Source organism: Bradysia coprophila (genome assembly GCF_014529535.1).
Source record: "Bradysia coprophila strain Holo2 chromosome X unlocalized genomic scaffold, BU_Bcop_v1 contig_20, whole genome shotgun sequence".
NCBI lineage: Eukaryota > Metazoa > Arthropoda > Insecta > Diptera > Sciaridae > Bradysia > Bradysia coprophila.
This window is the reverse complement of record NW_023503307.1, coordinates 4898599-4924151: the sequence shown is the minus strand read 5'-3', so window position 1 is coordinate 4924151 and position 25553 is coordinate 4898599. Positions and strand designations below refer to the sequence as shown.

Below are 25553 nucleotides of genomic sequence, written 5' to 3'. Positions count from 1 at the left end.
CGATCTGGACGGAAGAACATGTTTGGTTCAATATATAATAACAATTTCCTTTATTTTCGTTATATGTTTCATCTTATCACTTAGCCCCAACGAGAATGTGCGATGTACAATTTTGTATAAAATAAATGCAATTTCTGAATTACACTCGCGGAATTTTGAAAACCGCCACATTTTCTGTTACGTGTTTAACTGGTTTTTTAATGGAGAAATCAGAAACTCACGTAAAACTCAGAAACAGAAAATGTGTCGGTTTTCGAAATTCCGTGTGTGTAATGTAAAAAACGAAAATTTCCACCACGCCTGCCTTTTGAATTTTTCACTTTGTGAATGAGCGAAGTAACACTTTTTTTGGCTAAACATGTTATAAAAATGGAACGGATCTGGTGCCCACAAAACGTTAAGTTCAAGACGAATACTCTTTACGGATGGTCTTAGCTATGGTCGACAATTGCATGTTGGTTGTGCCTTCATAAATGGCTCCAATTTTACAATCTCGGTAGAACTTTTCCTGCGGAAAATCTTTCGTGAAGCCTACACCGCCCATCCAGTCAATACATTTGATGGTTGTAACTTGGGCAACCTGATAAATCGACAAAAAAACGAGTGAACGGTCGTATGACGATACGTATTCACCTCATCTGGGCCTCAATTCTCATAAGTTCGTAACTTGAAGAATTCGTAACTTGACAGTTCTTATGGGATTTTATACGTTCAACTGTCAAGTTACGAATATTTGGAATTACGAAAATTCGAGAATCGATCCTCTGTGTTCGTCGTACTCACCTCAGATGCCCAGTACTTAGCCATGGCGGCTTCTTTTAAAAATGGCACTCCAGCTTCAACCATACGAGCTGCGTTGTATGTCAGCAATCTAGCTGTTTCAATTTGGGTTGCGATTGTGGCAACTTGATGTTGCAAACCCTGTGACGAGACACAGAAAGTGAGTTACAACGATGCGGTCACCTCTCAGCAGTTCTATTGATCTTGCTATTTACCTGAAAGTCGTAAATTTCTTTTCCGAATTGCTTTCGCTCCAGCAGGTATGGTATCGTAGCATCGAAACAACCTTGGGCCAATCCAACCATTTGCGCTCCGATGCCCACACGACCCTCATTCAGAAAACCGGCAGCATACTTATAACCGTGGCCGACTTCACCCAAGACATTTTCAGCAGGAACACGAACATTATCGAAATGTAAAGTGCATGTACCGGATGCACGAATACCTAGCTTATCTTCTTTCTTACCCACGACAAACCCAGGTGTGTCTCTATCAACGAAGAAAGTTGTTATTCCTTTATAGCCCTGGTATAAAATGAAGAAATTTTCAATTTTGGCTGAAAAAAGCGTCAAATTTGAATGTACTACATACCGCCGATGGATTAACGTTAGCAAATACTAGAAACACGCCAGACACATCTGAATTAGATATCCACATTTTTTGACCGTTGATTATGTAGTCGCTTCCGTCCTTTTTCGCTGTCGTTTTCAATCCAAAAGCGTCCGAGCCAGACGACGGCTCTGTCAGCGCAAAACTACCGGAACATTGTTGTGCCAGCATCGGTAAATATTTCTCTTTCTGTTTCTTGTTTGCCACTTTCATGACCAAATTATTTACAAGTGTATTGTGGATGTCGACGAAGGCAGCCACAGCCGGATCAACTTTGGACAGTTCTTCGACCACAAGCATTGTGGTCATAAAATTACATTCACTGCCACCATAATCACTTCCAATTTCAATGCCCATTAAACCGTTGTCAAATAAGGCTTGCACAACGGATGGCTCGAATAAATTCGTTTCGTCCATTTTCTTAACATGCGGTGCAATTTGTTCCTGTGCCAGTTTTGCCACTGCAAGATAAATTGTTACACATGAAGAAGATTTGAAGAGCTCTAAAAGTCTACTTTTGGTCTACTTCTATCCGTTTATACTTCTACATTGATCTGATCTGTTCTACTCCTATGCAATATTAGAAGAGGGAAAATTTTATTTTCAAGAAGTAGAAGAACGGAAAGTGGAGTCGGTTGTATGGATTTTCAGGTATTTCGTTTTCAAAAATGTAATTTGAAGTTTTTTGGTCGTACAATCATGACTTTCATACATTATTCCGGATGTTTGACACCTCTCTCACGTGTTCAAACATTTGTTAAACTTACGACATAAGTTTGTCTCTTTTTGTAAAACCCCTATCTCCTACATTCCTAAATGAAGACGCATCGCTCAAGAAGAAAAGCCTCATGGAGTTGCGGGAATCGTTATTAATTTTCACAGTGACTCGTCATTAACGATTGGTACAATTTCACATTTGAAAAAAATGAAAATTGATCTTGCGAAGATTGTTCTGTTAAGTAAATGAAATATGAATATGAATGGATAGTATGAACATGTTAAATCTGCATTTTTAAAGACGACAAATCCAAAAGAATTTAAAGTTTAGCTCTTTTTCGGAATTATTTCACGTGAAACCTTCTTTACATCGGCGATGACCTTCGGTAAATCTGGTCTAGTAAGTGGATAGTTAATCTTATTTATAGTGAATGAAGTACAAGATTTTACTCACTGCACCTCCGGAAAAAGAGCCATTACTTCATTGAATTGAGAATTGTCTTTTGTGATTGTTCCAAACAATTAATTATTGTAAAAAACTTAGTGTAATAGAGATTCAAGATTTTGATAGAGGAAACGTACGAAATTCTATCACAAAATTGTAGTAACTCTATGCAAGCATCTTTCAGTGCGATTAGTTTCACAGCATTTTTTATAAAGCAAGTGTAGAGAACTAAGGGTAATGAACGAAACAAGCCAATCAAGCAAAGCCATTTGGCTCGTGTGAGAGAGTTTCAACCAATATGTGGTTTTTGCCTTATAGGCGAGAAATTTACTTTTATTCGTACATGCCTTATTAGTATGTACTTAAGAGCAATGAAAGTAAATAAGTAGGTATGGCCAGTCCATACAAGTCGGAGAACATACGGATTTGCATGGCGCCACCTCAAACGACCTCATTTCTAGTGGAAATTTGCACTAGAAATGAGTTCGTTTGAGGTGACGCCATGCAAATCCGTATGTGCTCCGGCTAGAACAAATTTGAACGTTTGGCCATACCTATCTATTTACTTTCATTGCTTAAGAGTGAATAGTTAAGTCGAAAACGATACAGTTTCAGTAACAAAATCTTATTGCCTTGTTGCCACTTAACAAAACAATAAATAGAAAATTTCTGCTTCAATTTCTGCATTGTAGGTATTTACAGGTATGCATGTGAGTGAAATCAGTGAATTTTTATTGCTTGTAATAGCCAACATTGATATGAGTAACAATAACAACACTGTTGACCTCATAACGTTACTTATTTATTAAATAATAGTCGGCCTATTTAAAATTTTCATATTTATTTTCATAAATAATAATTAATATCGAGGCGTTTTATTGGGGTAGGGTAATCTCGCACACCACACAAATTCATGGTGTGCGAGATTCACCTCTAAGTGGTGAATCTCGCACAGTCATGACTTTTCGTTACATGTCGTAAAAGGACGCATACTATGATCGCGTGTGCGAGATTCCCCGACACCGTTTTATTTACTCAACAAGGACTTCATTACAGTGTCAGACAAAAAAACGCCACCTAATCCGAAATCTTACAGTCTTATCTCCATGCGAATTTTCGTCTTTGTCATTTACATTCCATTTTTTTACATCGGCTCATTGGGTTTCATGTAATTGTTCCTTTAACGTAAACACATTTTCTATCTATCGAGATTAGATAAAGGCAAAAAAAATACCCAAACCTAATTAACTGGGGGCTCAGCTTTTTCAATGATAGATAAGTACAAACTCAACGCTAAGAATTAATTTAAGAAATAATTTCATTCAAGAAAACATAATCGTCCAACGATTTGGCTTTGTTACGCATGCTATTCATTAATGGAAAATGAAAATTATTTTTCAGAAATTTCAAAGGTTTCTTGAGAGAAAAATTTTGTGGCATATACCCTGGGCTTCAAAAGAGGCTGTGTCGGGTATCGCTTTTCAATACTTCGTCGCGTCACATATACTTGCCTCTTTTTTTCAAGTTCGTCAATTAACCTTGTGGAAATCGTTCCACACAAATAATAATCTAGTTTTGGATGATAAGAGACCAGAAATAAATTTATTTTTGGTTATCGAAGAACATGAAATTAGTTGTATCCACGCGGTATTTTCTGGGCATGTGGACATGAGTATAGACTAGAAGGCTAGGCGTATATGTGGAAAAATAATCAGTATCCTTCTCTAATTAAGAGGACTATTCGTTGATCCTGTCCCTCATTTTTCTCTCGAGATTTTGTGAGCCCCTTAAAACACAATTTTAAAATTTGGAACGAGTGTCAGACTCTCTTACGCCCTTTGCCAAAGGGCCTTTGGGGTGAACAGCATTTATCTATGATCCCAAAATATTTCCCAATCCCAGTTTTTTTTTCTAATTTACAAAGAGTATTAAGTCGCTTCGATCGATTAATTATGAAAATCTTACCCGTCTCTTTCATGACCCTTTCATCTTCTGTAAGGAATGTTACAGGAGATGGTGTTCCAGTAGTGGTTGAAGAACTGAATAGTGCATTTTGCTTGATTGCTGTTTTGCAAATCTGTTTGACACAAATTTTAGTTCACATTAAATTTTCATCTTACGTAACAAAATCATCAGCGAAAAACATCTTTATCATTTTCATTAACTCCAGCTCATACATATGTGTGGCACAAATGTTATTGCTAATTTAAAATTGCGATGTGGCGAATTTTTAAATTGAAAGAGAAAAATATTTTGAGGATACGAACCTTGCTCGATGTGATCAATCGTCTCAAGTTGTTCATAATGGAAAATAGGAAAATTTAAACCGAAAAAAGTTAAAAGAATTTAAAACAAAAAAAAAATTAAACAAAAAGCACTAGACCAAATGAACAAACAGTTTATGTGAGAATAAAATTGACGTTGTCTTGCGCAGACAATGTTACAATCTTCACTAACTCAACTTGATTAAATATTATAAGACCGGTCTCACTATGCGTATACAAGTTGAGTTATTACTTCTTCTTTTTTGATAGCCAACGGGGCCCGTATCTACATGGAAAAAGTGCGAATAGTACGGAATGAAGAAGCCAACAGGAGGAATAGTACATTACTGTCTTGCTGCGACATTTTTTTTTGTGACGGTACATTGTTGTCTTGTGACCATACGAAAAACCGGTTTTGAGCAAGACAGTAATAACGCATGCACCGGAACAATTCAGTCTTAAACCGTTCTCCGTGATATAAAACATAAATTCCTGAGGAATTTTTGGCAGATTCGTCATGACCCATCGAACCCGTCATATCATTACCTTACGAACCCATCGTTTACAAAAATTAAATGAAATTATTGCATTTGTACTAACTGAATGAACATATACGTGTAGCATTGTAGGTACATTTTATTTTTGTTGGAATTTTGGAGGTGTGTGCGTACCATATTAAATCGAAAACAATTTGTATTTTAAAAGGCATTAAAGCGATAGAGCTAACAGTCCAATACACACATTCAAATTTCTAACAGCGTACGCAAACGACTGTCTGTATGGTCTTATTTGAACATACAGCTAAAAAAAAGCGGCTGTGTATTTTTGAAATTCATACCCGACGTAGTTGCATACATGTTCATGATGTATAGTTTGAAATGATAATTTCTTACCATTCGATAAGAATTTGCTACACATGCGAATTTTAGATATGAAATTTATATACCGACACAGTAAAACCGCTCTGTTCTCATTGATTTGCAAATACAGATCTTGTTACAAACAGTTTACAGCGAGAGTTCAGGAATTCATTTTTAAACATTTGTCCGCTTTGATTCATAATATTCGCAATTATATTAAGGTTGCGAAATTTGCTGTTTTCGTTCTCCATCGAGGTAATCGTGATGAACCAGCTCCACTAGTTTGACAACGAACAAAATCATGAATTCGTGAATATGAAAATAGAAATTCTAAAATTTTCAGCTATGCTATTTGTAGCCTCAGCTCTTTAATCTAAGTATTATCAAAATGTCTTTAATTAAGGATATAAGACTTGGTAAAGCCTCATTTGTCAAAATTCCCCGCTAGTGGTGTGAGATTGATAAAGCTGATAAAGGGACTGGCGTCGTCCACAAAACACTGTTCCAATCACAGAGAGGGATTCTTTTGTAAAACAGAATCTTGAAATCAGACGCATTTTTATATATGACCAATAAGGTATTCGGCCCCAGGAGCCAAAACCACTTTCAAAAAAATTCTTCGAAGCTTGTGTGTCTAGTGTGAGGTTTACATGCACTTTTCTTACAAAAATTTCTCCAGCTACACGAGCCGTACAGGGTCGTGTGGGTTGTCATTAGAAAGGTAATTACATGTACTTCCGGGGCAAATAGGGTCTTTTTGGGTTTAAAATTCACCCACACTGAGACATGAGCAGTTGAAGTTTTCAACCAATAAAAGTCTGAAAACTCACACTTTTCTTACAGAAATTTCTCGAGTTACACGAAACGTCGACCATGAACGACCATGATGCTACCAAACTTCCTTAAGCTCTACTTTTTTACAATTACCTTTCATATAATACCCCACACGACCATGTACGTTTCGTGTACCTCGAGTAATTTCTGTATGAAAAGTGTGAGTTTTCAGTCTTTTTTCGGTTGAAAACTTCAACTGTACATATCTCAGTGTGGATGAATTTTAAACCCAATAAGACCTTATTTCCCCCGAAAGTACATGCAATTACCTTTCTAAATACACCCCACACGACCCTGTACGGCTCGTGTACCTGGAGAAATTTCTATAAGAAAAGTCAATGTTTTCAGTTTTCGATCACCTCCCACCAGCCACACAAGCTTCGAAGAATTTTTTTAAAGTGATTTTAGGTTCTAGGGACCAATACCAATCTAGGCACATATAAAAAAGTCTAATGGAAAATGCGTCCGATTTCAAGATTCTGTTTTTCAAAGGAATCCCTCGGAAGCTAAATCTGAGAGTTTTCTGTCTCTCACCTATTTTGACGTCTACCAAAAACATTTCTTTGAGATATTTGTCAGTTGTCTTACAATACTTATAAGAGTTCAATACAGAGAAGAAAAAAAAGTGCAATGGAAACCGGAAGAAGTTTGTGTGAATGTGCAGGACACACATAAAGTGACCTTGTATGATAAATCGTAGAGCAAGTCTTCCTTTAGGTCAATCAAATACAATACAATCTTGACGAGCTAATCGATATCCATCCTTTATAAACTACAGTAGTGACTGTTAAAATTTTTGTTTTGAAATAATTTCATTTATCAACATTTATTTTTGCATACCAGTCGACATAACATGATAATGACGGAAAAATATACTTCATATCAATGTGATAGTAGTATAAAAACCTATATATAAACAGCCGGTATATTCAACTTACAAAGTTAGTACCAATTTACGTAAATATTGTGTTACAGTCATTAACACTTAAAAACCAGCCACTATAAAGAGATTAATTTTTTCAATGTTTTTGAGGTTCCGATGTCAGATGTCACTGGTTTTCCTATTCATACGCGAGCCCATGTGACAGAGCCAACCATAATGTCAGCAAAATCTAACACCGTTATAAGTTCATTATAGTGGCTGGTCTTCAAGTGTTAGCCACTGTTGGGTATATCTTGAGTTCACAGGAATTGTTGTCCTTGGTTTGAGCAGTTAAGACGTAATTCACGTAAACCAAAGCTTAAGCATTCGAAGAATTATGTCTTTTATGGCTGTGATTGAATTAGTGTGGAAAGAAAGAGTAATGCTGGTTGTGTGACGTCTATGATACAAACACTTTTGACCTACTTATTAAAGAACGATATTGTCACATGTATATTCTGACAGGGCCTATTTTCATAATTTACAGTTGATGATTATTCATCGATACCTTCGGCATTCTAAAAATTCCCGTTCTACAAAAGGATGTAATCTAGATAGTTTGATAGTGCATGTCGCAGGAATTGTTATTTACATCTCTGCGGCGTGAATAACCTTATTTTCTTCACTCAAATGCGATGAGAAGATGACGTTTTGTTGACACTCTCTCTAATGACATTTCAGGTGAGAAATCTCTCTGACTTTTATGGGGTGAACAAGAAATTTTTTCTCTTTGTAAGTAACACCTTGTTTCGGTTTTGAAAAATGAAAATCAATGTGTTTTCTTAACGGATAAAAAAAGAGATGATAGTCCGAGTGGAAAATTTTTTCCCCTGTCAAAACTAGAGTCGAGGAAATAGTCATTTTCTCAACCGAACTGAATTTCAAAATTTTTCTAATAATTTAGGCTTTCAGCATGAAAAGATGCATACACATCTGTTGTGGATGTGTACGTAAATAACTATTGTTTTCCTCAGATATGTTGAAACCAAACTTCAGGCAATCCAATAAAATTTGCCCTGCTTCGTAGAAACGTTCATTTTCTTCTGATGTTGATCGATTGATGAATGCAATTTTTTTTTTTCAAAATGAATAAATTATTTCTTCTGTTGATTTTCTCGTTGCTTCAGTTTATTTGTAAAGTAATAATTTTGACAAAACAATGAACGATTTGCATAAGATGATCACTTTTTGTGACAAAGTGCTTATACTTGCTTGAAAATCTTAATTAAGAGGCACCGGCACTAAGCTAAAATTGTAGCCTACATTTGCGTGTTTCGTATTTCATTTTTGTTAATATCTTTTGACCAAGAATCTGTTAGCTTTAAATAAAAATTAGTTTTGGTTGTAGTCGTTTGATCAGCTCTGAGAAAAGTGAGCAGTTTAATGAAATTTTCATAAACTGCTCATTGTTCTCAGAGCTGGTCAATTTGCTACAACCAAATTTATTTTCTGTTAGCTTTCAACACATTCGTGGTCGGAATTGCGGTCGTACTGCCACTTGTGACGCAAACTTTTTTATTATAATTTTCTTCCTAAAATTTTTCTGGTAAGATTTTTATTGATAAAACTTTCGCGTACTTTCCTCATCAGCTGCCATTTGTGACGCATACCTTTTTGCGTGTCGAACCTGTAAGCGTCACCTACACCGATATCAGTTCTTTTGTAAGTGGATAACAGGACTTGCGTCACACCTCCACTGTAAGTGGTTTTGGGCGATATCAGCTCTTTTGTAAGTTGTGCTTTTTTAGAATTTGGTCGCAGATAATAGACAATCATATTGTGCAGTTTGAACGAAAATATTCTTCTTACATAATTGTATAACTTTCTCTTTGATCTCTTTGATAAAAATAGAAAATTTGACGAAAATCGAAAATTTGACGCACTTAAAACGCTCATAGCTCCCAAATAGTCGACTTTTTAGGAAAACCATGAAACACGTATCGACTAGAATCTAAAACTCTATAACTTTGTCTTTTACACGAGGTTTCTATCTGCAGTATTTTCCGAGTTATGGCTGACATAGCTCGCACTTAAAACGCTCATACCTCCCAAATAGTCGACTTTTTAGGAAAACCATGAAACACGTATCGACTAGAATCTAAAACTCTATAACTTTGTCTTTTACACGAGGTTTCTATCTGCAGTATTTTCCGAGTTATGGCTGACATAGCTCGCACTTAAAACGCTCATACCTCCCAAATAGACGACTTTTTAGGAAAACCATGAAACACGTATCGACTAGAATCTAAAACTCTATAACTTTGTCTTTTACACGAGGTTTCTATCTGCAGTATTTTCCGAGTTATGGCTGACATAGCTCGCACTTAAAACGCTCATAGCTCCGAAATAGACGACTTTTTAGGAAAACCATGAAACACGTATCGACTAGAATCTAAAACTCTATAACTTTGTCTTTTACACGAGGTTTCTATCTGCAGTATTTTCTAAGTTATGGCTGACATAGCTCGCACTTAAAACGCTCATAGCTCCCAAATAGACGACTTTTTAGGAAAACCATGAAACACGTGTCAAATGAAATCTGAAACTCTATAAATTTGTTTTTTAAACGAACTTTCTATCTGCCATATTTTCCGAGTTATAGGTCCCATAGCTCAATAGGTTAACACGCTCATAGCTCCGAAATTATAAGCTTTTATAAAAATTCCTTCAAATTAGTTTCTTAGAATTACGTCCTTAACATACCCTGAAAATTTCAGCCAAATTCACCGGTAAATTCAAAAGTTTCGTTGTAACAAAGTAACAAAGTAACAAAGTAACAAAGGTTAGTAAAATTCATCAATTTCAAAATGTATGAAAATTAATTTCTTCATACAAATTTCTGCAAATTTCCAAGTTTGAAATGTAATATCTCGGCCAAATCTTAACCTTATGAGGCGTGTGATAGCTCGTTGAACTCGTATGGACGCCCAGATTGCGAATAAAATACTTTGGGGGTAGTAGGAGCAAAGGGGGAAAAGTCAAAAAGTTCGTGTATATATGTTCCTCAGTCCTGCGGAAAAATTTTTGTCAAATTTTTCAGTGTGAACGGACTTGCCCTTCACTAACGTAGGGCCATGATCAATAGTAAACTCAAATACAGTATTTAAAAATCGCCCTAAAGTATGCTTTCTGGCAAAGTACGGGTGTACCTCTTAAGAGTCTGAAAACAATAGTTTTATTTGTTTGCGTAACATTACTTACTTTAAAAGTTTTCATTTTTTGTGAACTTTTCCTCAATAAAAATTGTGTTTCTGACTCAGATCGTTCATTTACAAAGATAATATGTGATTTATCTATTTAACCACCGCACTTCAAGCATGAGTGGTACTCTAAATAGAGTACTGAAACTGGACAATGTATCATTATCATACAAATGTAAAACTGGACAGTGTATCATACAAATGTAAGAAACTGTAAAAATATTTTCATGTAAAATAAAGTACTTTCTGCAGCTTGCCACTATGATCACTTATGCTTGAAGAGCGTTGATTTAACTTCTTTAAAATATACATTTTCTCCACTGAACTGTCACATTTGTTTTTGTTTTGATTTGTGTATCAAATTTTTGTTTATTTATTTCTTGGCGAAAAACGGTTAATCACACCCCACATATATGAAATAGTTATTTGTTCAACAAGAAAAGTTGGAAAATTGAATTTTGTCGTGTGATACTCAACAACAACCTCAAAATGCAATTTCTAGCTTTTTCCCTCGGTTTTTTCAGTTGTTAGTACGAGCTAGTTGCGATTCAAAATAAAATCGATTCTTAGGTACCGATAGCTATACGAATCACCGCCGGTGAAGGAAACAACAATATTTATTGGCATCGTCTTAAGCCGTCGGTTGGTTACTATAGGTAATATGAGAAATATGCGAGTGCATAGTATCTGTATTTTGAATTTCAGAGAAAAGTGTCTCAGTTGATCAATCGTTGCCAGGGTTTTTTGAGCCAATTTTCACCAAGGCTCTGAAAGAACAGGTTAAGACAACCCTGAGTTGAACACGAAGGCGGTTACGCACAATTGCGTCAACAGCTCAAACTATCTGCAGTGAGTGCGTTTATCAAATTTGGTGTCACCAGCCTTCGTGGTTGCTTAACCCGTTCTTTCAGAACTTTGAATTTTCACATCTTGTTACGAGACGAGCTTTCAGCTTTTCTAATTGCCTTTTGAGTGGAGATTACCATACATTGCTAATTTTATTTAAACAATTATGGCACGGAGTACTTGTGAAAAAAAAAATGTTAAAGGTCAAACCAGTAGGGATAAAAAAAAATGAAAAGTCACGTTTTGGAGTGTTTATTGGGGTTTTCCGATCATTTCGGATCTGAAACATTCACCACGGAAGATGAAAACTGGATTTTTCCAAACAAAAAAGTAACAATTCCTTATTCCTAGACTATTTCTGTATATTTTGCCATTCTTTTCATAAAACAAAAAGTCAAAGTTGTTATCTTGAGGCAATTAATTTTCAATTTCTCAAGTGTTAGATAGCGTTATCTTAACATAATAGAAAATCGAAAGGTTGTACTGTACAGACTCTATAAACCCGTCCAGTCTATAAGGTAGAACGTGAATATTTTCTTAATTTTTTATTGATTTTATTAAATTCTCAATTTTTTTTATCCAAAAATAGTTTTTCATCAAAACGAAACCCCGTTGTTTTCCATTTGTACTTTTCGCAACAACTTTGGAAATATTATATTAACCTGACTGACCGATTTCGGTTTCTATCGTTCTATCGAAACATAAAAAATTAGAATTAAATATTTGAAAACTATTATAAATGGTAGAAGAATCGGGCCTCAACAATATCATTCCGATATTATTTTATCATTTATCCAAATCCACTGTTTAGATATTTGGTACACCTGGTTTTGCTCACGTCATTATATTTACTTTTGATCGGAGACATAGCCGAAATCAATAAACTCAAGAGATTGTGTATTTCTAGCTCGCTTTGAAGATTGTTATCTTGTTTTTTGCCGAAGCCCGAAGGCGAGGTTCGGAGGAAGACGCCTTAAATATGAGTAAATTATAATTTCGCTGTAAAATCCCTTTGCACTCAAAAGAAAATCTTTGCCAAGAAAATAGTTAAATTCTTTGAAAATGCTTGCAAATTCTTTAAAATTGACAAAGAAAAATCCTTGAAAAACGAAGAAAATTCTCAGAAAATCATTTGAGGATTTTCTTTTCGAAAATCCCTTTCTATTTACATAAAAGTTAAGATTTTTTCCAACATACTTACTAATATCTAAATGAAATATTTCACGGACAGATGTCATTATAATAAAAAACTGCTTCAACCACCCTCGAAGGGTTAGATGAAACTAGTAGAATACAGGTACTCCCAACATTGATTATGCCGATAAGTCGAGCGAAAGCTCTACACTCAACTTTCACGTGATATTAACCGTTTCAATCAGTTTTATTTGGTTTACAAATCTGACAATCGGTTTTCTATCTGTCTACGGTTGGGTCAATTTCGTAGTGGTAATCAGACAAGGTATATCTGACAAGTCTTTCACTTTTCTTGAATTAAGTCTTATCAGGTCATCAGTAGAAACTCTATTTATCTTTTTGTAATCCATCAATTTTAACAATATTTTTTGCTATAAAGACCTAGTTACGTTAACAAGAAGTGATCGCTTCTTTTCGGTCGTCGCTATCTATAAAAGTCATATGGCCCACAAAATACACACACCATACCGACTGCTCGGGCATGGTTTAGTGCTAAAAAAAATTGTTTGTCCATTTTTATTCTTTGTCTAAAGTTTGTTTTCAAACATTCTCATTAACGGCACACATTCGAAAGCAAAAACCAAACAAACTTGTTGGTATTTTGTTTATTATGTTTTTTGCTTCGCCTCTAATGTAGCCATATGTATACGCTCTATACGTATATATAAAAATATCAGAAATCCACATTACACGATGTGTAGATATGTCTCGGTGTATTAAAACGCAACGAAAAATCAGTTTAGTCTTTCATAAACCATTGTTACTACAGTACATTTTCTGTTCGGGCCGTACAGTGCAGTTTAGTTTATAAGAAAGAAAGAAAAAGAAGGAGAAAAAAACGTTCATTCGGCATGCTATTTTAATCAAGTTATATACAACATGTGAAAGGTCATAGCATATCTTTTTCCGCTTCTTATCTGAGGAAATGTCGATGAATAAAATTTCTATGAATTTTTATTTTGTAAAACACGCGTCATTAATACAAAAGTACTAAAAAAGAAAGACAGTCAACCATTTTATATTATTAGCAAATCTGAAATAATCATTTTTTTCATTATTTATTTCTTCGTTTCCACTTCAAAAGTACGTTGCGTATATACCACATTCATATATAATGTGAAGGGTATTAAACGAGACTAGACAAGAACAAGTTTGTTTAGATAAATATAAGTATAATTCATAATATATACATAGATAGAGAGACATTTATTTGTCAGACTTAATTTCGGATTCATTATGAATGTAATGTGTTATCAGTATAATCTTCAGCAATAAAGCGACATTTGCAACCGACAAAAAAAAAGTAATATTAAAAGAGCAACAGTTGATCAAGTTAAAATAAAAATCTAAAAATACTTTGTTTGATTTCGTGTCGATTCGATTAAGTCTAAAAATAGAAACTAAACAACAAAAATAATAAAGCAGAATTTGTAAAAAAAAGCCGATATACATTCAACATCTTCAAAGTGGTCTTTGTGTATAGGTACACCCGTTTTTTAAAAAAAGTCCGTGTACTACAACAAAATATCTATTTGTTAAACAATCACTGCCTGAATGGTGTGTGTTGGTTAGACACTTTGCTGCGACCGTAACGCTTATATTATATATGTTATTTTTGAACAAAACTATTTTATTTATAAATGCCGAACAACAACAGAAAAAAATCTACCTCATTCTCGGTAATATAATGCTAAATTATGCACTTGTTTGTGTGAAATATTCAAGTTAACAATTCAATTGACTCTTTTTTTTGTTGAATAAGTATTTCGTGATGAAAATGTGTGATAAAATATCCATTGAGTGATGTGCCAATCGTTCGTATAAAATCTCGAACTCCTATAATACTGTACGTGTATGTATAATATGCTTGATTTATTGTCACTGTAACACAACAGTTTAGAGTTCAATCTGTGAACACAAGTCACAAGTGATCTTAATCGGAAATGAAATGAATTTTTAATATTTATTAATACGAAAAGAGAGAAATAAATCGTTTAATTAATTGAAAGTGTTGCAAGTTCATAATCGAATGAATATTTTGATTGATGTGTATTGACGTGACATAGTTGAATTGAAAACTATGCTATAAAAATGTATACAACATTGGAACGGATTCTACATGGGAGTAATAAGGTAGGCATAGTACACTAAGTGCACCAAATCAAATAATTATTTTGGTTCTGCTAAACCAGACACTCTCTAGAAACATAACGAAGTAAAGAAAAATATTGCTGGAGCAATGTAGGTATTGTTAGAGCATTGTGAACGGATATTAATCCACTAAACGATTGTATGTACAGTACACACTTGTGTCACTTGTTTCAGCATCTGAATAAATTTTTTTTCCGTGAATTTATATAATTCCTCACAAAGATGCTGCTCTACTTATAGGATTATCGTCACATTTTAATTTGTTTATTGACAATGATGACACAACGACGAGGCCTGCGTTCAGGTGCAGAAAACTGTATGTTTACACATCGCCTACCGTTTTTTAACGGATTTTTGATACATGGATTTTACAGCCCTAGAATTGCAATACACTTCTTGTTTTGTTGGTCTTCTGTAAAGTGGTTCATACATATACCACGGGGGAAACCTCAAGTCTCGAAAACACGTTTACGTGTGGTTATTGACATCGGCTTTGCCTCGACAAAATGTGTACGTAAGCTCAAATTCGCAGGGGGTGAACAAGTTCAACAGGTCACCTTTATACTAAACTATGTACTGTACAGCCTGTCACGTTAAAGCACAATACAGTGCTTATGTGAATGGCTAGTGCCACCTTGACTTCGGCTCGGATACGACTCAATACAAATCCTAATAGTTAGACTTCATCCATGCTCTCATCGTGTTGCCCATTCTTTTCCTTCAGTTGACGGAGCATAATTTCCCACTTATATATACGCCGTTTACGTATGCACTGCTAGCAAAACTAATGAAGTAATATACTATTTTCACTTGGGTGATTACTAAACTCTCCTTTGGCTCATTCTGAAAACCCATGATAAAGCAACAAACAAAGCAGTAGTTATATTACTATTATCTCAATACGATTGTCATTGGTAAAGTGTTTATATCTTTACTTTAACACTTTGCCGGTTACTGTGACTTGTCGACTTTAGGCACCCTGGAAATCAGTAAAGGAGTCGAGGAATACCTCCAAATAAATTTCTAAAAATCAAAAATTAAATTTTAGATTTTTTAAACTTTACATGGGAGTAACCCTCGACTCCTCTACCACTTTCCAGGGTGTCTAAAGTTCCAGCGTGCGCATTATTCTGCAATGTGTTAAATGAAGTAAGAAAACCGTTTCCTGTAACAAACAGAAATGTTTGAGTCCTTTGAACCAAACGTATTTTGTGGAAGGTGTAGCTTTGTTAGTCTTTTAAATTTATTCATTTTTAAATCAACAATTACAGTGACCGAACGAGCATTTATTTAAAATAGTGCGCGGCCACCAAAATTCATCCGCAAAAACAAAATTCCACTCTCGATTATCACATTGTAACGTTTTGTAAACAATTAATTTAATTAGTTTCCGAAAATAACTCACTGGATCACCCTGCTTTACTTCAAAAGAAGTGTCTTGAGTACAAGTATACTTCTATATTTAGTTTGTTGTATACTCATAACGCACGGCGCGCCTCGGGCTTCGGGTATTTGTTATATTGATTTTAAGTCACTTTTCTTGAGTAACGAATTTGATTTTTTTTAAAGATTCAACCAATACGCCAACTTGTTCGCCAAATGTCTCTGCCCAATTATATTTATCGGCATAATACAATAAGCACACATTAAAATGTGCGTACATGTGAGAGAAGAAAAAAGAATTTCAATGTCAAAGAGTTTGTGTGCGTAAAGATTGGTATTTTTACCTTGACCCTGTCCTATACGAATTTTACGTGTAGCTATCCTGTTGGTATAAAATCACGATTTCATTGTATGTACACGTGTACATCTCTTCTCATCCATAAGTCATCAGCATAGATTATTGCAATTATGTATATAGAGTTTCAAATGACGCCGGGCGTCATTTGAAACACTATATATGACGCGTCCAATCAATACAGTTATTGGATAAATAAAACCAGACTTTCGTAAAAGACAAAGGGTGTTTTGAACACAGCGTGCAACTACTTAAGGTTCTTTTGCAATATTACAGTCAATGTCAGTGAAGTTTGGACATGAATTTTCTTCAGTTGTTTTTCAGATGGTCAACGTCAACTCATACAAACGAAAGTGCTGATACTAAGTGGTACATGTGAAATACTTATACTCTGGCACCTTGTAGTGTTAAAATCATATGATGATAGTAGCAGTTTTGTTTGTATGAGTGAGCCACCTGAAGAACAGCCGAGCCGAGGCAAATTAATTTCCAAACGTCTCTGACGACCACTGTAGTTATGATTCGTAAGAAGATTTTCAATTAAGAACTGAAATCCAGCAGTTTAGCAACCAAAATATATTTCATGCCATAAAATGTTGTCTGTGTCGACGTTAATAACCCCGTAATGTTACTACAATCTGCTTTAATCGTGATGCCATTATCATGTAATGTCCTATAAATATTCAACTGTCCATCACTTTTTCTCATCCAAATTAAAATGATGTCTTAATCAGATCTCTCTGTGTAGTGTATGCTACACAGCATTGTCAAACGCTCGTCCAGAAATTAGTAACAATTCATGAAAAAATAAACAAACAAAAAAATTGCCAGCATGAGTCCTCTAATATTTACTTTTCCGTTTAGCTTCGCTCTTTGAATTCTCTTTCCAATATAATTATCGTCAATTTAGCTCAATTAATTCGTAATTTATTGCTAATGTTATTCGCTCACGACTAATGTGACACTGGATTATCGATTTCTTGTTAGTTTTATTTATTCACCTGTTGTGCAAAGATTATAAATAGTTTATTGGTTCAGATAAACGGCATAATTGGATAAATAATGTTCGACAATGTTACATTATTTAGCTTTTTTGAGTTAGCGACTCGACGATGTACAAAAACATTTCGGTATAACTTTGTAACAAGATCATTTCCGGTCTGATTTTTTTTAAATTTCTCAACTATTTTCTTTACATCTAACCGAAATAAATTATAAATTGCATTGCTGAATGAGACTGTAATACTGCACTTTTGAACTTTGCTGGAACAGGCTGACATGTACAATACATGAAGCGTGCTCATTAGGCTTTTCAGCCCATTATCCCTGGAATCTGAGCAGGTCTTTGCAATAATAAACCTTTTGTGAACCCTTGTGAATGCTAAAAATGTTCTTCGATTTCTGATTATCAATTTGATTTGATTTTTGATATCAATCGAGTGTAGCGGTTTTTACAAAATGTCTAGGTAGCCTGGAAATCCACTCAGCTGATCATTTTATGAAAAAAAAACTTTGATTAAGTGCTGCCGATTTTTGAAAATTTCGTTGTATTCGGTCTTCGTTACACATATCGATTTTTTACGGTCGGCTCAGAGTACATAAAAAGCTGGGTCCATCCATATGGTAATCTAATCGCCAGACTTCACAGATTATTTTACAAAAAAGATCAAAAAGAATATTTTGTGAGTTAGTGACTGATTGTCAAAGTTCCCCCAATTGTCATTTTGTGATTTTACTTTCGCAACAAAATTTGATGAAAATGTGCAAAAATGTAAATCAAACGTTAAACATGCGAAGTGGACCGCGGTCAGTCAAACGCAAAATCATTTTGAATTGGGATGTCTAAATTTGATATTATCTGACAAAAACCTCAGATTTTGGTGCTGGAATATTGTCGACCAAAGTAGAATTTTAGCTTAGAATATTCCTCTACGTTCTGACATTACGAAAAATATAATTTTAGACTGAACTGGTAATAAATAAACTGAACTGTTCCTTAGTTTTATAGAAGGAACCATTTTTAGAAAATTCAGTTCCGGTAACTTTATTTTTGGTAAAATCTTGAGATCACGATAAGACGACCTGAATTTGATGAGTATTAATGAACGTGTTCGTTAAAGTGAAAAAAAAATAGATTGTGGAAATTGTTATCGTCACTACCGCAAAATCAGCAATGACACTGCCTTCGAGTCGGTCTTTTGAGATACGAAAGTTAAAAATCAAAAATTATTGATTAAAATTTAATGTTTAGGCATCCTGTACGTTGTATTTACATTGTGCAACCGAAAGATAATAAAGAGAGACGAGCCTTTTCGGCTCGATTCAAAAAACAAATTCTGATTGTTATCACAGTCGCTTGGATGGCATCGGTTTATAAGAATTTTGTCTTTTGAAAATAGTGTGTTAGTACCACAATGTAATTCAATATTCAATTCGTAAAGGATGAAAAACCGTTATTTATTGTTGGATGGAATACCGACAATGGTTGCTCGAGCCCCTTCGGGTCGGGCTGTAACACCCCACTTATCAAATACACAACTTGGAACCTCGGAAGTAATATACAAATAAATTTTCGATCATTAAAATATTGTTCGGTGAAGTGACAGAAGTGCCCGACTTGCCGACAGCGTCAATCATTGAGAGTCCTGTGAAATAGTGCTCAAGTCCACAATATATTAAGCCGTTTTAAAACAAGAAGTCAATGGACATGACTCGCTCTTTGGCGAGACCAAGTATCTTTGGACTCCCCCTAAAAGATCTTATTTAAAGCTTTATAAAAATTTTAATAGCAAAGATGTCCCGAAAAAAATTCATTCCAACATAACATCCTAAATCCTATTTTCACTATTTTAGAATGATATTATCACGTTTAATGCGAAAATTTTGGATTTAGGCTGTTGGAATGATTTTTTTTGTATTTTTTCACTCTCTAAATATTCTTTACTATGTGTCGCTTTGACTAATAAAAAATGGCTGCTAGGAATTTCGCGCCGCGTCATTCACAATAATTGACAAAATGACACATTTTGTATAAGGAAAATGTCACTTTGTGGGCTATTGTGAATGACGCGGCGCGAAATTCCTCAACACCATAAAAAATACATTCCTCGAGTTCTCTACCCGCGCGTGTTTGGTATCATTTGAAAGTAGAGACCAACAGCAACGAGGTCTGATATGTTTTTTGCTTTTTGGCGGGTTTGTGGCGGCAAGGGAGCCAATGGAAGTTCTCCGCAGTAGTAAAATTTTCTCAATTTCTTGTCACACCCTTGGACAGCGACGTCCAACGGCTTCCATAGTATCGTTGGACTCCTGGAGAACTGCTCTCTACTGTCCACAGTCAAACTTTTTTGGTCGCTGATGTCCAATCTCTCGAAGCCGATAACTGCACACTGTATTTCGAAGTCTAGCGCTTCCACACACTGACCTTTCGACCCTTTTTGGGTATGTCTTTCTAAGCACAACAAACCTGCACACTTCCAAATAAATCGTCTGTTTATTGGTCAGATAATTCAACTTTAAGTTCACAAATAATTTTTTTTCAACGTACGACACAGCAACCTTTTTCAACTCTGCTGCCAAAAATAAAAAGACAACAAGAAAAAAGTTGTTCCACAAAATTGTCAGGGGAGACTAACGATTCTATAGAGCCATCGATCGTTCGGATCGGATGTGGCTTGAATCTCAGTGGTTCGATACCTTGGCAAATTCATTCTTAAGTCGTTTGTCCCCGGCTACAATAGCTACCTTTTTTACTTTAGTGGAATAGCACCTCAACTGTCGTTCTGAGTTTTATATTTTTGAAGTTGCCTTCTGAGACATGCGTCACTGCCAAATAGGTCCTTTCCTCTTGTGTTTTATCGAGTAGTATCGAATCCTAATGGCAGTGGCTTTTCTTGAGTAATTAAAAAAAAAAACCTTTCAAAACCGAAGAAGTTTTGGGAAACTTTAAAGAAATCTCTTTTGAGAAATTTGAGAAATAGTTGACAAACGGATTCCTTAAAATTGGCCCTGTCTCATGGTGAGCAAATGCGTAAAAAATTTAAGATTTTTTTCCTATAGTAACCTAGTTTTTAACATGGCAAAATCGAAGATCAACCTTTGGTATACAATTGTATATACAATGGCTTTCAAATTTAATAGCTGTTATGTGTTTGATGGACTGGAATAAATGCATGCCATTTTTTTTGCCGCAAGTAGCATAGACAAAGTTTAATCATTGGAAAATATCATTTTCGATTCACTTTCATTTCGCTAAATTCACCCAAATCTATGTGTGTGGTACAGTAATATAGTATACACAATGCAAAATATAATCGAGATGATATTATTCTCACACCTGATGTGCAAAACGCCCATTGTTTAATATTACCATGTTAATTGATGGTGTGAGAGACGATATCAGAAAGACAGATGTTGCTTTTAAATGTCTATATATCCGAGAGCGATAATATGCAAACTGTAAATACAAATACTATCTGCACAATTCTATGAATTCTCTAAATAAGACACGGTGTGATGATAATTGCTACGATAATAGACCACTTAAAGCGTCCAATCAGTGCTAATTTCCAATATCAATTCATATTACTTCAGACCGTTGATTAAAATTGTTTCTTTTTCTCTCTATTCCAGACTAATTGGCACTTGAACAAATTCATTCTTCTGTTGTCAGCAGTTATTATATCGGTGTATGGCCGTACATTTGATGAACCCACCGTTTCGAATGTAATGTTAACAACAGCCGCAACTGTTACCGCCACCGACTCGCCAAATATCTGTTTTTACGCAACAGAAGACCTGTGTAGTCTACCCAGAGAAAATGAAAGTTGCAACGAATGCATTCCACATCCGACAGTTCCAAACTCATTGGTATGCTGTAACGTTACCGATATTGAAAAGTCAATATCTTGTGTGCCATATCCTGCGTCAGCGGATAATTCAAGCGATTCGTATTGGATTAATTTACATATTCGTAATGCCACCATCGACGAATTGGACATACCGCACAAATACTGGAAGCGACTCGATTCACTGGTGATTACCGATGGTCACATCAATCGTATTACGAAAGAAATGCCGAAATTTTCGTCGGTTCAGTGCATTAACATATCAAACAATCACTTGGTGAACATCAATTTACGAGCGTTTAAAGATCTCGTCCGACTGCAAATGTTGGATATCTCAAAAAACAATTTATCGTCAATGCCATCACTCAATAGCATACCGACAAATTTGTCATTGGACATTCGAGGTAACGATGGAATGTTATGCAAATCCGTACAGGAGTCACTGGAACGCGGTAATCTTCAATTCGTTGAGCCAAATGCAACTTATTGCCTCACTAATCAAACGTTTAATTGGTTCAATTCAACTGATGCAATACCATTGAGTCAACTCATCCGTATGAAACAGTTGCAGTCTGAATGTCCGTCTATATCGGGTAAAGGGAATTGTACTTGCAATGCAGAAGTTATGACTTATGAGGTAAGGCATATTGAACATCTGACCATCTGAGAGAGGTTGATTTACGAAGATGTATGTTTGCAGAAACAAGATGGAGACATTCATCTAGTTCCAGCATTTACAGTGGACTGTTCAGGAATGGGTTTGACTGAACTACCGGAAAAGTTACCAATGAACACTAGAATTTTTAATGTGTCCAATAATAACGTAAGTGTTTGCATAGCAATTTGGTCTAGATTTTCTAGCAGAATTTCAGATATTTCTTTATGGTTAGTGAGCATCATCAGTGTCGATCAAATCATTGCCGAAGTACACACACGGAATTATGAAAACCGACATATTCTCTGTTTCTGTGTTTTGCTTGAGTTTCTGATTTCTCCATATGAAAATACACGCCAAATTCACAAAAAAAAACAGTAAAACAGAAAATGTGTCGGTTTTCAAAATTCCGCGTGTGTATAAGAGTTGAGAATTCGTACATTCAAAATAATTGCGGCTTGTCAACTTTCGCCACCCTGGACTTTACTTAAATAGTCGTGGAATACCTCCAAATAAATTTCTAAAAATCTAGAATTCAGTTTTGGATTTTTTAGAAATTTGTTTGGAGGCATTCCTCGACTATTTAAGTAAAGTCCAGGGTGCCGAAAGTTGACAAGCCGCAATTAATTTCAATGTGTAAGTCTTGCCAACAATGGCATGTTGATCATAATTAAAGGGATTTCTGTTTATCCATCTGATCTTCTGATCATCAAAGCGATAATTTATTTGTTAGTGTGAGGCCAACTTAACCCAGTCTGGATCACGATTAGAAAGCATAATGATAAGAGAAAGTTCTCTTCGATTAGAGTTTTGGAAGGCTTCTTCTTGCGAAGCAGAAACTTAAATCAAAGATCTTTTGTGTCTACTCCCTGGTACCTCTTTGAGGAAAATTTCGAAGTAAGACGCTTACTGCCTTAAGATGGTAGAATCCCATCTAAAAGCTCATTGTATCAGGAAATGTACACCAGAAAGCTCTCTGGTGACCCATTTTAGAATTAATTCCCGAAATTCCTGAAAGTTACAGGAAACGTCAATGAAATCTATGCTGAAATTTGCTTCTCCTGGTTCATTCATACAAAGTAAAGTGCTCATACGTCCTGGCCTTATACGATTTTAACACAATCGCGTGTACGCGCGGGTAACTAATATACCCATATAAAGACGTATAAGCACTTTTGTTTGTGGAAGAGGACCTGCTGAAAAACTGCTGGAACATATTCATGTTGCAATTTCACTGACGTAGATTGTACTTAGTTAGATTTGGAAAAGTTTTATTGAAATAATACGCAAATATTTCTGGGATAGTTTTCAATCCACCATTTGGATGTGCATATTGTACCTATTTATTTAAAAATCTTTCTCTAGATCACCAGCTTAAAGGCATTTACGGACAGCTCGTACGATTTTTTACTTCGATTTTATGCAGATGACAATCAAGTTGCGTCGATGCTGGAACTGGAAGGAACAAAATTTTTGGAAAATTTCGAGGCTTTCTTTTTGAGAAGAAACAAAATTAAATCGGTCAGTGTTGCTGCCATGGCTCGAATGCACAGTCCCTGACAATTGTCTAACATAAAACTTGTGTAATTTCAGATACCAATTTACCTCCTGTCGAATACATTAGACCGCAGTCCTGAAGGCCGTGTTCTAGCTTTGGAGGGGAACCATTTGTATTGTGATTGCAATTCAGCAAAAGTACTGAAGGTAACGGTTCTATTAATGAACGATCATGGAGATGTTAATCAATATAACGTCCAATTCTCTTGTCCACAGTTTTGGTTAGCTAGACAAAAACATATCGAGAACAATGACAAAATGCTCTGCGATAATATCAAATCAAAAGTTGCGGACTTATCCGAAACAAAATTGTGTCAATCGTTGCACGACTGGACTGATTACATTTACTATTTAATAACAGCCGAAATATTTTTATTGTTAGCGTTAGTGATGAAGGTGTCGTATGATTATTGGATATTCAAAACGGCTGGCTACTTGCCATGGCCAGCTAGTAAAATGCCGAAATTACCTTGTGATTGGCTATGTGAATCTTGAAAATTGAATTTTTATTTATTTGTTCGTTGTTGTAAATAAATGTTGCTCTGATCATGAATCGGCTTTTAAATTGTGTAGCCAATGCACCCAGTTCCATTTCGTTGAAAAGGACGCTCAAATAAGGATTGAAACTACCGATTCCAATGTACCGGTTGATGGACTGCTTCTGTTCGAATTTTTTGAAATCGGTCGGCCAGTTACACTTTTACTGCGATGGTATGGCTACGGCAATGAACCGTAATTCTAACTGGCTACAGTTAGGATCATACCACCGTCTACTTGAGAATGAAACACTATATTTAGGGCGTGTAGCCCGTTCAATGTTTCATGACCACCTTCCAGTGCAACTGAACCGGTCCTGTCACGGTCGCCATGTTCGAAATTTGAAGAAGCTTCGATACTTCTTTCAGGCCGGCCCAGCTGGATTTACTAATAGAACTGTAGCTACTGGAAGGGATTATCTCCCCGCAATTCATTAGTGCCAGAATGCTAAATTCTTGCTACTGAGAAATAAACACTTCTATTAGGTCACGTAGCCCGTTCAACGTTCATGTTTATTCTCTGAATTTACTTCTTACAAGCACCTCGTATTTATCAAAGTTTTGTCTACTTCGATCAATTTCATTCCAAGAGATGACTTGATTCATTCATCTTTGAACAGTGGAAACATTCGTGGAATACAGAACAACATCAGAGCATCGACAATTGATAAATTCAGTTTGTAATCAATTCGTGCTCCGTAAAAATCATATCGAGATAACCTACACCTACATCGATTAGAATTTGGCTGTTGATTTCACTATAGCCACAGCTCTGCTACTAGCATGAACACTGAATTGACAAGTGTCAAATTTGGAGGCTTTAGTGATACGAGCTACCGCTTAGGATTGTTTGTATTGTATGATTTAACTCATACAACGAAAACAAGTATATCTGTATAACAAAAACGCAGTGCCTACTGTGATTTCATCAGCCTCCGAATATTTTCTATGTTCGTGCTAGTAGCAGTGCTGTGCTATAGCAAAAATTGGACACGTTTAGGATGTGCATTGTGCACAAATGCTGGCATAGTGAGTTGGAAAGATTTCGGTCCCCTGAGTACGAAACGCGCAACCATTGGTCCCAATGAAGTCTTTGGTTCCACTGCAGCACACAAAAAAATTGTAAGTAACGAGCTAGAAACAGTTATTGGTGCAGCAGGTATCTAGGGTGCCGTGAGGTCAAACAACCGCTTGATAAGCTCAGTTCAGACAGTAGTCACGATCAGCGTAGTTGCAAAAAAAGTGAGGGATTTTTTATTACCGTGGTGTAGATCCATGCAGCTTGTTAGGTCTTTTCATTGTCTCTTCTATAAATTAAGATTGGCTCACCTAGTTTGTGTATATTACGTAGGTGGACCTTTTTCACAAAGTATAATAATCAGCCGTAACCTTCATCAA

General features: G+C 35.5%; 2 protein-coding genes across 4 annotated transcripts; one reads left to right on the top strand and one right to left on the bottom strand.

Annotated features, from left to right (window-relative positions):
- Positions 1–272: 272 nt before the first annotated feature.
- Positions 273–5032, bottom strand: LOC119068617 (short/branched chain specific acyl-CoA dehydrogenase, mitochondrial). The gene is made up of 6 exons (XM_037172279.1): positions 4819–5032; positions 4517–4628; positions 1372–1850; positions 996–1304; positions 784–921; positions 273–580 (listed from the first exon to the last, which is right to left on the bottom strand). Exons 1-6 carry the CDS (start codon positions 4852–4854, stop codon positions 404–406), a joined length of 1251 nt encoding a protein of 416 aa, XP_037028174.1. The 5' UTR covers positions 4855–5032; the 3' UTR covers positions 273–403.
- Positions 3241–24172, top strand: LOC119068616 (protein halfway). 3 transcript variants are annotated; one of them, XM_037172277.1, is made up of 7 exons: positions 13411–13559; positions 14567–14804; positions 21193–22044; positions 22108–22230; positions 23428–23583; positions 23656–23766; positions 23836–24172. In XM_037172277.1, exons 2-7 carry the CDS (start codon positions 14763–14765, stop codon positions 24112–24114), a joined length of 1563 nt encoding a protein of 520 aa, XP_037028172.1. In that variant the 5' UTR covers positions 13411–13559; positions 14567–14762; the 3' UTR covers positions 24115–24172. The 3 variants fall into 3 exon arrangements, with proteins under 3 accessions (XP_037028173.1, XP_037028171.1, XP_037028172.1); XM_037172278.1 differs by lacking the exons at positions 13411–13559; positions 14567–14804 and adding an exon at positions 3241–3261 and having other exon boundaries at positions 23836–24170; XM_037172276.1 differs by having other exon boundaries at positions 13409–14804.
- The last annotated feature ends 1381 nt before the right edge of the window (positions 24173–25553 follow it).